This window comes from Myotis lucifugus, unplaced genomic scaffold (genome assembly GCF_000147115.1).
Source record: "Myotis lucifugus unplaced genomic scaffold, Myoluc2.0 scaffold_8, whole genome shotgun sequence".
Taxonomy (NCBI): domain Eukaryota; kingdom Metazoa; phylum Chordata; class Mammalia; order Chiroptera; family Vespertilionidae; genus Myotis; species Myotis lucifugus.
The window spans coordinates 11,530,987-11,545,582 of NW_005871056.1; the positions used below are offsets into that span (position 1 = coordinate 11,530,987).

Sequence of the window (14,596 nt, forward strand, 5' to 3'; positions counted from 1 at the left end):
AGAAAAAGGTAAAGATAAAAATTATGAACAACAAAGTGACAACAAATACACATCTATCAACAAGTGAATCTAAAAATCAAGTGAATAAAAAATCTGAAGAATGGAATAAACTGGTGAAATAATAGAATCAGGGGCATAGAAAGGGAGTGGACACAATTCTCGGGGGGGTGGGGGAAGAGATTGGACAAAAATCTTACACCTATGGACGAGGACAATGGGGGTGGGATAAGGGCATGGGGTGGGTGGAAACCCGGTGGAGGGCAGCTATGGGGGGGTTGGGGGGGAAGAGGAACAACTGTAATCTGAACAATAAAGATTTATTTTTAAAAAACCACATAAATTGTGAAATATAAAACATGAAATTTATTCGAAACTTCCAACCACCCCTTCCCCGGGGCCCCAGGGTGACATTGCACCTCGCCCCTTACGGTCAGGTCGCCACCCCACGTGGACTCTGGCGGGCGTGCTCCTCCCATTTGCCTCTCTTGGCCAGGCCTCCGCCCCGCCCCCAGCTGACCAGCAATAGGGGCCGCAGTGTTTTTCGGGTGCACCTTTGTCGCTTTCGGCCTGGACTTTGCGCTCTTGATCACTGTGCCTGAGGACCCACTTCGTGTCATCATCCTGGTCGCAGGGGCATTTTTCTGGCTGGTCTCTCTGCTCCTGGCCTCTGTGGTCTGGTTCATCTTGGTCCATGTGACCAACCCGTCAGATGCCCGGCTCCAGTATGGCCTCCTGATTTTTGGTGCTGTGCTCTCTGTCCTACAGGAGATGTTCCGCTTTGCTTACTACAAGCTGCTTAAGAAGGCAGATGAGGGGTTAGCATTGTGAGTGAGGACAGAAGATCACCCATCTCCATCCGCCAGGTGGCCTATGTGTCTGTTCTTTCTTTCGGTATCATCAGTGGTGTCTTCTCTGTTATCAATATTTTGGCCGATGCACTTGGGCCAGGTGTGGTTGGGATCCATGGAGATTAACCCTATTACTTCTTGGCATCGCTTTCCTGACAGCAGCCATCATCCTGCTTCATACCTTCTGGGGAGTTGTGTTCTTTGATGCCTGTGAGAGGAGACGGTACTGGACTTCGGGCCTGGGGGTTGGGAGTCATCTACTGACATTCCTGATCCCATGGTACGAGGCCAGCCTGCTGCCCATCTATGCAGTCACTGTTTCCATGGGGCTCTGGGCCTTTATTACAGCTGGAGGGTCCCTCCGAAGTATCCAGCGCAGCCTCTCGTGCCAATGGCAGAAGGACAGTCAGGTGATGGTGTATTCTGCCCTGCACATCCCACCCGATGATTGAGGGAACCTTGGGGGGGGGGGGGACCCCTGTGCCTGGGGTGATCTCCTGATCTCCTCGCTCTGTATTTTTCCATCTGCAGTTCTGGACAGTGCAGGTGGCCAAGAAAAGGGGCCTAGCTTAGCCATTGCCATGAAGGTGAAATTAATGGTGGTGCAAGGTTAGATGAGCTCTGAGTTTCACCGCCCCAGACTGGACTTCTTGGTCTTTTTCTCATGTCTGAGGGGAACCCATTTTTGGTGTGATAAAGACCCAAAACTGCCTTTTCTTTCCTTTTTTTTTTTTTTTTGAGAAGGAAAAGGGAGAAGGTATGTTGGACTTCTCCTAACCTCCTCAAATTGCTCCTTTTAGCTGGGCTCATATCTGTCCCCTATTCTCCATGGTCCCAGGCCTTGGGGGATAGGAAGGACATGCATGTTTGGGAACTGGTATTACTGGAACTAATGTTTTAACCTCCTTGACCACCAGCATCCCTCCTCTCCCCAAGGTGAAGTGGAGGGTGCTGTGGTGAGCTGGCCCCTCTGGAGCTACAGTGCCACTGAAGGAGCCAGCCTACCATGACATCGTAGGGAAGGAGGGAAGATTTTTTTCTAGTTTTTAATTGGGACTGTATGGGGCGGGGGGGAGGGTTTTCTATAAACTATCATTTTCTGCTGAGGATGGCGTGTCCCATCCTTTTAATCAAGGTGACTGTGATTTTGACTAATAAAAAGGACTTTATAATTGTGAGAGAAACTTCCAACAAAGCAGTAGAGTTTTATTTCAGCATTCTTTGGTGTCATTGAAATTTGACCTCCTTCCTCAAGAGTTTGTTACAAGCCTTGGTCACAATGTGAGGGACTTTCTCCTTTATTGAAAAAGGTATGCTTTTTTTTTTTAAGCCTATTTTTTATTTTCTGCTTAAAAAGCAAAACGGCTATTTTCAAGGTTTTCTTTGTGTTGACGCGACTCAGGAGAAGTGGGCCCCGCTGGCTGGCTCGGGGATGCTGTCTGGGAAAAACACGAGTGCTCTGGGCCTCGCTGGCATGTGGGCCTGGCTTCCCGAGGCGAGGTGGCCTCCACGCTGGGTAGTGGGCCCTCGGCCCCATCCGGAGCTCTGTCACTCAGATCTTAGTGACAGCAGATTTTCACTTTCGACGTCTTAGCAACTGAAGACAAACAAGAATATCCATAGTGGGGGAATGTTGGGTTTTGGAGGGGAAAATGGGAATGCACCTAATCACTGAATCGGAGTAGTGCCTGCGTGGTTCGGGCGTGGCTCAGACTGCTGTCTGACCGTGGTTGACCAACCCAACTCTTCCTGTTTGTTTTCTATTAAAATTAGGGGAGTTCGACAACTCTGTCACAGGCCTGCTGTGTGCCAGGTGATGATTTGCTGGACTCTGAGGCCTCAGAGATGAAAAAACATGGTCTCTCGAAGATGTTGAATTAGGAGGGAACAGGCTCTGAGACCTGTGGCGGTTACCACGGTGACGGCAGTTATGGTTAAGGAGCCGGGTCCGAGTCAGATGCATGGCTGGGAAGAAGGGAGCCCTGGACAGTCGCAATCCATTTCTGCTCCATTTCAGGTTTTCCTTGGAGCTTCACTGGGTGTCTTAAATGCAGCTTCTGATTCCCAATGAGAGCTTTTGCATATCCAACAACCTGTAAGTGCAGTGTCTACTGCTTACTCATAGACCACAGCTTGACCCAGGGCCTGAAGATAGGCAGCTTTGCCTCCTCAGGGAGTGAGTCTAGCACTGTCTGCCTGTCCCGGGAGGTGCAGCCTGGAAGGGAAATTTCCACAGGACCTGCCCATGAGCGTTCATTTCGGGGCAGAGGGAGGAGGAGTTGGCTTTAAATCCTGATGTACATTTGGTGCTTACAAATCTTACGCAGTTCTCGTCACTGTATATTGAGAGCTGCAAGGATTGAAGGAGAAAAGGTGCGCACAGTGCCAGCATGTAGTCCATGTACATGTCCCTTCCCAAGGGCTCGCCCTCCTCTTGAGGGTCTAGACTCCCGGAGCCTTGCTTTCCTGTGTTTCCAATTTGGCTGCTGCGCTGGAGCCCTTGTTTTCCCCAGTGAAAGGGGAGTGGTGAAAGGAGCTGGAAGTCTGCTGTCTGCCCACAGCCCGCAGCGGGTTCGTATGAAAGAGGGAGTCACAGATATGTGAATTCGAAACGGTCCACGTGGAATTTTTTCATTAGAGTTTTCCAAATCCCCTAGTCCCGTGGTCGGCAAACCGGCTCGCGAGCCACATGCGGCTCTTTGGTCCCTTGAGTGTGGCTCTTCCACAAAATACCATGTGCGGGCGTGCGTACAGTGCGATTGAAACTTCGTGGCCCATGCGCAGAAGTCAGTTTTCGGCCTAGGCGAGTCTATTTCGAAGAAGTACTGTTGATATTTGGCTCTGTTGACTAATGAGTTTGCCTTCCACTGCCCTAGCCCCACACGGGGAGTTGTTCTGGGCGGTGCATCCTCACGCACTCTGCCCGAGGGCCTCCCGTGTGGCTTCCAGAGGGCAGACTGTGCAGCAAGGCTTCGTTCACGCCCTTGCTGGAAGGGGGGGTGTCAGGCATGACTAGAAGGCAGTATGTCTGCTTTTTTAACAAACGAAATTTTCTCACATCCCAGTGACTGTTGTCCTTCAAATAAGCCCCTTTAGACAACTGTGCTATCATGTTTCAACCTTCAGAGCTTTTCAGGAATGACTTTTGGGTTGACTTTCAGGAGCCAGGAGTATAGTTTTAACTCTGGTCAGAAGTGGCAGGACTTGTCCGTTAAGGATGGACTTTTTACAAACAAAATTCACTTGGGAGTCAAGACTGGTGAGGGCTGGTATTTAAGCGTGGAAAACAGACAGCACGATAAGAGGATGTCTCCCAAATCAGTCTCTTCAGGTCGTGTGTGGCCTTGGCATCACTCTGAAGAGCCTTCATGAGAAACCATTGGATTTGACGCATGACCGACCAGCTAGAGACAGGCTGTCATTAGCTCTGGATTTGTTTGAAGATCTGACCACTCTGTCTACTCAAATGTGAGTCTCTGGAATTGGAGCCGTGTGCAGTCCTGCTGGGGACAAAAGACCCCAGGAGGCTAGCCTGGGTGCCAGCTCCTGTGAGCCTGGGGGATGCCACACTTGCCCAGTCTCCTGCCCTGCAGGCCACAGCCCCACATTGAAAGTAGGAGCTGAGGAAGAGGGAGGGTGACAAGAAATAGTAGGCATGAGTTGCCATATTTTTTAAAATATATTTTTATTGATTTCAGAGAGGAAGAGAGAAGGAGAAAAAGAAACATTTATAATAAAAGCATAATCTGCTAATTAGGCTGGACATCCTTCCGGACGAAGCCGGGGCTGCAAGGGAAGCCTGAGTCCCAGGTGCCAGAGGGAAGCCAGTGCCAGCAGCCAGGGAAAGGAAGGCCTACTCTTGCACGAATTTTGTGCATCGGGCCTCTAGTCAATGATAAAAGAGAATCATCGATTGGCTGCCTCCAGCATCCCCTACACTGGGAATCGAACCATGACCTCCCTAGTTCATAGGTTAAAGTTCAACCACCGAGCCACACTGGCCAAGCATCATATTTTTTGTTATTAGCCATGTTCCCTGTGATCCTTCCAGGGAACAGGATGGCTGGGGATGGTGTGAGAGGGGTGGACTTCCTGCAGAATTCTGTGCCCCTCTGATGAGAGCTCTCCTGGGGTGAGAGGGAACCCAGATGTGTTGAGAGACACTGCCTAGCAGGGTGGGTGGTGGGCAGTGGCTAATGAGTGAAACTCAGGACCCGGGAGGAAGAAGCAAACGGGATGTAGGAGGTTTAAAGCTTGACAGACAACCTATAAAATTCACAGTAAAAAAAATCAAAGTGCTTGGGAGTCCCCTCCTGAGATGAAGAGTCTTGATTTGGACCCATTGCCTGTGGTGTCATGCCTGTGGTTATGTTACATCAGGTGCAAGAGGGACTTTGAAGATAAAGCTAAGGTTGCTTACTGATCAGCTGGCCTTGGGATAGATTGTGCTGGTGAAAATATCACCAGCATTGCCAGAGGCCTGATGCAATCCCAGGAGCCTGATGCAATCCCAGAGCCTGAAGCAGAAGTCCGGTGAAGCTGAGAGGACTGGATACACCTGCTCTCTTGCAGGTGGAAGGCACCGTGTGGAAAACCAGAGGAAATGAATCCTGGAAGTCAAATCTGTCCCTGAGGCTCCAGAGGAGCCCAACAGAGGCACACTGAGCCCAGGCTGCTGACAGAAATGGGAGATCTATAGTGTACCGTCTGAAGCCACTAAATTTGTGGTCATTTGTTATGGCAGCAAATAGAAAGCTAATATGGCCACTTTCCCAATGAAGATTATATCCTCCAGCCCAGTACTTCTCAAACCTAGCAGGCCTATGACTCTTCAAGGGATCCCGTTTAAACTGCATATGCTGATTCAGCAATGCTTGGGTCGGGCCTAGGATTTTGCATCCCTAACAAGTCCCCAGGCGCTGCTGCTCGGAGGACCACATTTCAGCATAAGGCTCTTGTGTGCCATCATGGTCTGTGCAGGCCTGGAATTCAGAGCCAGGGCAAAGGCTGCAGGAAATGGGAATCGGGGGAACAAAGGCCTGGGACAGGTTCTACTCAGCTGTGAAATACCATTCAAAGGTTGAGAAGGAGTGGCGCCCTCTGTTGGTGGGCCCCTGGCCTGCAGCTAGATGAGGCAGCCCTGCACAGCAAGCCAGTATGGACGGGGCGTAGTCATGGTCTTTGTGGCCCTGTAGGAAGACAAGGGCCTGCAACCACGAGTCCAGCTTTCTGAGGATAGTGTGGTGCAGGCATGACCATTAACAAGGTCCTTACCAGCCCCTCCTTTCTTCCAGCTAAGTAAAACGTGTAAGATATTGGAGGGCACTGCCTGGAGGTGTAGGGCAGGCACCTCTTCAGTGAAGAAAGCTGTGCGAAGTTGCTATCAGTACTTATTGAGAAGAAATGGCTCAGTCGGGTTTGGTTTGTTTGTTTGTTTTAATGTTTATTGAGCACCCAGTGTGTACCAGGCACTGTACTAGAGCTGGATACACTGGGTACCAAAACAAAGATCCCTGACCTCCTGGAGCTTGCACCCAGCAACTGCAACCACAGCGAGCTAAAGCCATTCTGGTGGGCGCGCTGAGTGGCAGGCGTCCTCTCTGCTTTTACCAGAGGGCAGTGGCTCTGGAAGCTAAGTGCTGGGGCCAGAGGAGGCTGGTGTGCTAGGCCACAGGAGGGCTCGCCTTCGGTCCCAGGTGCACTGGGCTGGCTCGCTGCCAGCAGTCAGCAGGTCGGTGAGTCTCTCTCTGAGGAGACAAGTTGCAACTGATCGTAAATTCTTTTGAGGCGGGAGCCACCCAGAGGGATGGCAGTAACCATGCCTGCCAACACGATCTTCAGGACACTTGCTTTTTATACGCTAAGACAATAAAGGATTGCAGAAGGCCCGTCACATCCCAACAAATAACTCCAAAGGACAAGGTCAGCTGCATGGCAAGCAGCAGTTAAAAAGCCATGTTAGCTGGAAGAGGATACTGTGATGTTTACAGGTGTGCTGCAAGTATACGGGATTTTTAAATTTTTATTGTTGTCCCCCCTTTACAGACCTCCCCCTTCCCCCCTTCCCCAATGTCCCCCTCCACCCGGTTCCCACCCCACCCCAGGCCTTCATCACCCTACTCTGTGTCCATAGGTAAGATCTTTGGTTAATCTCTTTTCCCCCCACCCTCGTTCACTCTGAGATTAATCAGTCTGTTCCAACTTCCATGCTTCTGATTCTATTTTATTTTCACCATTTATTTTGCTCATTTGATTTCTTGTTTATTTTGATTTTTAGATTCAGTTGTTGATAGAAATGTATTTGTTGCCATTTTATTCATATTTTTAACTCCAACTCCTCCTCCTCCTCTTTCTTCTTCTTCTTCCTCTTCTTGAAGAATAGCCTTCAGCATTTCATATATTACTGGTTTGGTGGTGATGAACTCCTTTAGCTTTTTCTTGTCTGTGAAGCTCTTTTTTTTATATAATATATTTTATTGATTCCTCACAGAGAGGAAAGGAGAGGAATAGAGAATTAGAAACATTGATGAGGGAGAAACATCAACCAGCCGCCTCCTGCACACCCCCCACTGGGGATGGGCCCACAACCAAGGCACACACCCTTGACCAGAATTGAACCTGGAACCCTTGAGTCCGCAGGCCAACGCTCCATCCACTGAGCCAAACCGGTCAGGGTGTCTGTAAAGCTCTTGATCTGACCTTCAATTCTAAATGATAGCTTTGCTGGTAGAATAATCTTGGTTGTAGGTCCTTGCTATTCATCACTTTGCACATTTCTTGCCACTCTCTTCTGGCCTGCATGGTTTCTGTTGAGAAATCAGCTGACAGTCGTATGGGTACTCTCTTGTAGGTAACTAACTGCTTTTCTCTTGCTGCGTTTAAGATTCTTTGTCTTTTGCCCTTGACATTTTAATTATGATGTGTCTTGGTGTGGGCCTCTTTGGGTTCCTCTTGTTTGGGACTCTGTGCTTCCTGGACTTGTAAGTCTATTTCTTTCACCAGGTAGGGGAAGTTTTCTGTCATTATTTCTTCAAATATGTTTTCAATATCTTGCTCTCTCTCATCTCCTTTTGGCACCCCCATAATGCAAATGTTGGTACGCTTGAAGTTGTCCTAGAGGCTCCTTACACTATCTTCATATTTTTGGATTTTTTCCTTTCGCTCTTCTGCTTGGGTGTTTTTTACTTCCTCATATTCTAAATCATTGATTTGATTCTTGGACTCCTCTACTCTACTGTTGAATTCCTGTAAATTATTCTTTACTTCAGTTAGTGTATGCTTAATTTCTGATTGGTCCTTTCTCATGTCTTTGATATTTTCACTAAGATCCTTAAAGTCTCGTGAAGATCCTTGAGTAACCTTATAACCAATGTTTTGAACTCTGTATCCAGTAGTTTGCTTGCTTCCATTTCTCTCATTTGTCACATGTTTCTTTGTCTCCGCATTGTGGCTGCTTCCCTGTGTTTGTTTCTATGTATTGGGTAGAGCTGCTCTGTCTCCTGGAGTTGGTAGAGTGGCCTTGTATAGTAGGTGTCCTGTAGAGCTCCGTGGCTCAGCCTCCCCAGACGCCTGAGCCGGGCACTGTAGGTGCGCCTCTGTGTGGGCTGTGTGTAGTCTTGTAGTTGAGCCTTCATTGCTGTTGGTATCACTGGGAGGAGTTGACCTCCAGGCCAATTGGCTGTGAGGACCAACTGCAGCTACAGTGGGAGAGCTGCTGTGCAGGAAACATCCCTATGGAGCAGGACTTGCTTCAGTGGGGCTTTGGTGCTCACTGAGTCTCCTCTTGAGTGTGTCGCTTGTGGATGTGTAGAGTTGTCATCTGCTGTGGTCTGAAGCTGTCCACTGGGTGCACTGGTTCTAGGGCCTCCAGAGAGGTGCAAAGTCAGCCACTGCCTGGGGCCCCCCTACAGGAGCTATTTGTATTGGACTTGGAGGTGCCCAGGGGAGGCCCAGCTGTGAAGCAAGGGAGGCTGGTGCTAGTGCCGGGTCTTAGGCCTTTTATTGGTAGGTTTGGGGCACGCTGACACCATCTGCCGCTTGTTTGAGATTTTAGCAAAGTTTGAAGCCTGAGCATTCACATGGAAAAGCCGCTGCAAAAAGGTTGGGAGGGGTTGCAAATTGGATGGGGCGGGGTCACAGGGAATCACTAGGGCAGAGCAAACAGTGTGGGCTACGCTGATGAAAACTCAGTAGAGGTCCCAGCACAGGAACAATGACCCCTGTGAGCACCCCCGTCTGGGAGAAAGTCGCCCCTGAGTTCCTGCCCCGATGCCAGACAATCCAGTTCCTCCCATATGTGTTTGGTTCCCCAGAGCCACCACCCAGCGCTGGAGCTCAAAGGAAGCAGGACCTCATATTCGTGCGCCAGACCTTTAAAAGGAACACCTGGGTCTCCAGCAGCCTCTCTGTCACTCAGCCCCAATCCCTGCTGGTTTTTATGACTGTAAATTACGAGGGCTTCTCTTCCCAGCGCTGGAACCCTGGGCTAGGGGCTGGGGTGCAGCTGAGACCCCTTGCTCCTCATGCAGAGACAACTCCCTCCCGATTGAAAAAACAGCACACGTGGGTGTTAGACCAGCTCATTCTGCTCCTTTGCCCCTCCCAGTCTCCACGTGCTTTTTTCTGTATTTCTCCAGTGGCAGGACTTCCATTCAGCCAGCTTTCAGGCGGTTCAGAGGGATGGTTGTTCTGTATTTTAGTTGTAATTGTGATGCGATGGTGGGAGGCGGCGAGTACCGGTGTTTACCCGCGCCTCCATCGTGGTTCTCCAGTGAAAGGGTCTAAAAGTAGTGCCAGGGCCCCTTGAAAACCTCACCTACGATACTGTGACTGTTGTCGAGATCCTGCAAAGATGCAGTTATTATTAAGAGGCTGCGTCCCAGAATCCATCTAAGGGAGTTTGCTAGTGAGGCGTCCGGAAGCAGGTGGTTCCATAGCAGGCCCCAAGCATCAGCCAGAGTCGGGGAGCCCCGACTCGTTGAAGAGACCGCAGGTGCGAATAGCAGCCACTGGCCTGTCTTCTCTGGACAGAGTGGTTCCGTGGATGTCTTTCCCAGGATGCTTTCTGACGAGGGGAGGCCCCGATGCAGGAGCTGGCAGTCTGCTCCCTGACTGTCACAGGTCCCGGCACCATCCAGTCCTTCCGACGATGGCCTGTCGCCCTGTCAACCTCTCTGCATGCGCCGTCGCCATCGTTTGTGACTCGTGTGCCCACGGGGTCCACTGGCACTGCCGGGCTCCACTGTCCACCCTGCCGGCCAGGAGTGTGCCTCCCTGCACCGCCCCGTCCTGCCCAGGGACATGTGGCTCCAAGCTGCCTGGGTGCGGGCCCTCTGCTGGCCAGTGCTTCTGTCTAACGTTCAGACTTGATCATTTGTGCTGTTTGGTGACCCTGATGTATCAAATCTGAGGCGGGTGTATTTTTTTCTCAGGTGTGATCCTCAGCCCCTCGCGGGCAGGAACCTGCACCCTAGTGGCCCCATCTCCTCCCCTCAGATGGTGCCTGCATGTGTCTTCTGCGGTACTGACTTCTGGCCGTCTTAAATTTGCTCTCCTTCCTTGGATGTTTCAGAATTTTATAAACTCAGTTCTGTATTGCCCTGGCTGGTGTGGCCCAGTGGTTGGGCATTGTCCTATGCACCAAAGAGTTGCTGGTTCCCAAGGGTGATAGTTGGGCACTGGGGTGACCAGCTGGCTCTGCAGGGCTGCTGGGTAGTTGGGGCTGGCCTGGAGCCTCCCTGAGGTCACCTTGCCTTGTGAACCTAGATCATCCCCTCGTCCTGGTTCTGTGCATTGCTTTTCACGTCCACCTCCTTGACCTCTTCATCATCAGGTGACTCATCTCATCCATGCCCAGCACGTCCCCTGCATCCTCTGAGTCCTCTTCACGGTCCTCGTCATCTTCATCCTCCTTTAAACCCAAAGAACTGACCACCTCCCACCCCTCCCACCGACTCTGTGCCGAATGACAGACAACCCGTTTCACCTGGGTTTGTCTGTATAAAACTTAAGCGGTTCACGTACCAGATTTGAAGACTGCCTTCCAGGGGCTTGGATCAACTCTACTCTATTTAAGAGCACCATCTGGAGCTACACTGCTTGGTTTTAAATCCTTCCCTCTGCCCTTGCTCAAGCTTTGTGACCTCGGACAATAACGTAACCTCTCTGTTTTCAAGTGTGTGTTTGTTAAATAGGGCTAAGTGCTTGGAATAGTGCCTGGAAATTAGCGCTAATCGTTTCAGCAACTTATTACTATTGTTGAAAAAGATTAGTTATTGGGAACAATGTATTTCTCTCTTCCCCGCTGCGCTCATGCCCTGGCCACGGGCGCCCTCACTTGCCCAGCACCTTTCCTGCTCTCACACTGCCCGCCAGCTCTTCAGCAGGGGGTCTCGCTCAGGGTTTGTGGCGGTTCCTGGAGCCAGTGGGGAAGCATCTCGCTCAAAGACTAGTGGCCAGTTCAACTCACAAACCAACGGCTGGACGAGTTTTGCCCCAAGAGAGGTGCATCCCTGGCCTGTGACTACCCCTGTGGGTGCAGATGAGGGAAGCAGCCTGTGCCCGGCTCTGAGCCAATGTCCCTGGTCTCTTCGCCTTTTAAACCGGGATCTCAAACACGACCGTCTCTGAACTTAAGGAAGAGGGTGGGGGTGAAGTTCACAAGCCCCTCAGGACTCGAGCAGAGCAACTGATGCCTGGTGTTGGCTGCTGTGGTCTTTAGGGCATTTCCCTCCCTGGATACAGGGATGGGGGGTGGGGGGAGCTCTGGCGGGGACCCCAGAACTGAGTGAGAGCCTCTCTGCAAGTGATTTGGTGGCTTCGTGACCTTGGAGTGGTTTCACTCTCTGCTACAGCCAGCTTCTCCTGGGAGGAGCGATCCCAGCGCCACTCGTGGGCTTCTGGCTGTAGTTCTCACTCATCTGTTCTTGAGAAAGCTCTTTCCCTCCCTCCCATGCTCCCTGGCTTCCCCGGCAAGCGTTCTCTTGTTAGCCGCCGCCCACACTTGAGTGTGGAAAAATCCGGCGGTGAGAACGGTTAGTTCACACTCATTCATTCTTTCAATAAACACTGTGAACCTAGCATTATCCATCCGCTACTATACCAGACCCTGGATTTATAAAGATGAAAGTCCATGTATAGCAACTTCCGGATTGTCAGTTATTTTCATAGGATTTCTAATGTCCGTTAAAGGAGGTTCTCACTGGTTTTCCTCACAGCTGACAGGGAACCTTGAGAATTCCTGACAGGTAAGTGACATGGGTGCTGACTCTTGGTGCCTGAGCCTAGGAGCGTTCCACACACACACAGTGTCTCACGGGAGGGATGCAGGCAGGCAAAGGTGTGCGTAGTACACCCACTCCCTCCTTTTTCCTACTGAGGGTGATGTCTCTCTTCACTTAAAAATTGGTCACAGCCCTGGCCAGTTTGGCTCAGTGGATAGAGCGTCGGCCTGCGGACTGAAGGGTCCCAGGTTCCATTCCGATCAGGGGCATGTACCTTGGTTGCAGGTGCATCCCCAGTGGGAGGTGTGCGGGAGGCAGCTGATCGATGTTTCTCTCTCATCGAAGTTTCTGGCTCTCTGTCCCTCTCCCTTCCTCTCTGTAAAAAATCAATAAAATATATTTTAAAAAATTGGCCACAAAAGTGACTCTACTCTATCGACTGTAGAGTGTGTTCTAAAACTGCTTATTGAGCCGAAACAGGTTTGGCTCAGTGGATAGAGCGTCGGCCTGCGGACTGAAGGGTCCCAGGTTCGATTCCAGTCAAGGGCATGTACCTGGGTTGCGGGCACATCCCCAGTGGGGGGCGTGCAGGAGGCAGCTGATCGATGTTTCTCTCTCATCGATGTTTCTAACTCTCTATCTCTCTCCCTTCCTCTCTGTGAAAAATCAATAAAATATATTTTAAAAAAAATAAAACTGCTTATTGAGCATGACAAAATCCTACAGAAAAATTGGGATTTTGGTATAGGATTATGCGTAGGAATTATTTTATGGGTAGAATGAATATATATGATTAAAAGTCCTCATACGGCAGCTCATCCACGTTTATCAAATAAGTAGAAGTCATCCATTTATCGCCAGCAGAACTTCACCTGAATCAGGGACTCCTGGTGGGTCAGTTGGTATTTGTTGAGTCTTGCAAACAAAACCTAAAAAGAGATTGTGCTTCTAGTTACCAGCAGCTGCAGCAGATGCTGGGGTGTCCGTCCTCCTCAGCACCTGGAGGAAGCCGCAGCAGCTGCCCCGGAGGCCCTTTGGCCCTGCAGCGCCCCCATGCCACCTGGCTGATGCTACGCGGTGCCGAAGCTTTCAGTTGCGAGCTCCCTCTGCCCGTGGTGTTTCTCCCCAGCTTGTCTCCATCTGCTTCTCTGTCTGCCCCTTGTCAGGGTGACTGGGGTGGGGGTGGGGGGTCCCAGATGCCTCAGCAGGAACCTGCCTCTGGAGCCAACCCCCAACCCTGCAGTGAGCTCATGCTTTTGCCCTCCAGGCACTGAGAAACCTTTCAGAAGGGACTCAGCAGGGAGGTGGGGATATGGAGGAGCCCTTGTTCCCGGGCAATCTGATTTCCTTGGCTGGGCCTATCTTTCATCGCCATAATCAGGCATAATCTATATAGACAAGCTTCCTGGTGTGGGCCCAGCAGGGAGGTAACAGCGGCCCTGAGCCAGTGACCCTGAGCCTCCTGGCGTTAGAAATGTCTTCTGAAGAACTCCCTGGAAGCCCTGGAGCGGTGTTGTCCATTGACAAGCGCCGGCTCTGAAGACAGACTCGTCTGCTGGGCGGGCGGTCTCCAGGGATCCAGGCGAGCACGGAGCCAGAGCCCAGGAGTGTGGGAACTGCACCTCCTGCCTCCTCCGCCCAGATGCCAGGGGCTGAGTCAACACCACGAGGCGGGGTAGCAGGTCCCCTCAGCTCGCCCTGGCTTGTCTGAGGGGAGGAGGATGGGGGGACGCGACCGCCTGCTGCAATGCCGTTTGCGGGTCTGCGTCACTCACCTGCCTCCATCCGACTTCCAAGCGGTCCAATGTGCTCATGTTGGCTTTTGTTCTTAAACATAATTTCCCAAAGTATTTACTGCAATAGAAATCTGTCGTGTTTGTTTCCATCTTTAACTGTTAACTGAATTTTGATAAAACTCGAGGGAAACTGTTCACTGTGAGATGACGGTCAGACGGGGCTGGGGCCCTTCAGAACAACTGCTCTCCTGGCGAAAAGGCCTCAGCTCCACGGACAAGACTCAGGTGCTTTCAAAACACGCCCTGTAAGAGCACTTTTTGTCATATTCACAGTCGAGATCCCACACAATTATATGCATAACACACGGACACAGACATCAGGGTGGTGACGGCCTGGGGTGGGGGTGGGGTCGGCTAGAAGGGGTGGGGTGGGGCGGGAAAGGGGAGTATTTATAATACTTTCGACAATAAAGATTTTAAAAAGATCCAACACAAACCCTGGAGGCTAAAAACACACCTATTTATTTATTAGCAGAACCTGTGGAGATGGTGCAATTCGGGCTTCAGGACACGTTCTTCTCATGAACTCTAATTGGCTCTGGGGCCCACAGTCAAGTGCTAGGACATGAAGGAAGAAAACAAAATCCTGGGCTTGGAACAGTAAGTGCCAAAGCACTTGAGGCCCCTCGAGCAAGGCAGGAGGTAAGCACCGAGAAGGAAGTGGATGGGTAAGAGTCACTGTGCCAGAGCCAGAAATTTCAGAAAGTGATTTGCATGAAAGTGAGAAGGT

The 14,596-nt window shown here is 50.8% G+C and overlaps 1 protein-coding gene and 1 pseudogene across 7 annotated transcripts in view; both read left to right on the top strand.

Annotated features, from left to right (window-relative positions):
• The first annotated feature begins 356 nt into the window (after positions 1–356).
• On the top strand, positions 357–1,584 carry LOC102419255 (annotated as a pseudogene).
• Positions 1,585–3,114: 1,530 nt separating this feature from the next.
• The window catches only part of LOC111824919, a 115,786-nt gene continuing 104,304 nt past the window's right edge, over positions 3,115–14,596 (top strand). For 5 of the 7 annotated variants that reach the window (XR_002827988.1, XM_023749613.1, XM_023749614.1 and 2 more), the window contains exons 1-2: positions 3,115–3,419; positions 4,171–4,316. Coding sequence is in view for 4 of the 7 variants with exons in the window: in XM_023749613.1 (XP_023605381.1) it covers positions 3,144–3,419; positions 4,171–4,316 (422 nt within the window). In the remaining 3 variants the exon portion in view is untranslated. Of the gene's footprint in view, positions 3,420–4,170; positions 4,317–6,530; positions 6,839–14,342; positions 14,509–14,596 lie in introns of those variants that run through there. The other 2 variants (XR_002827989.1, XR_002827990.1) reach the window with 2 other exon arrangements.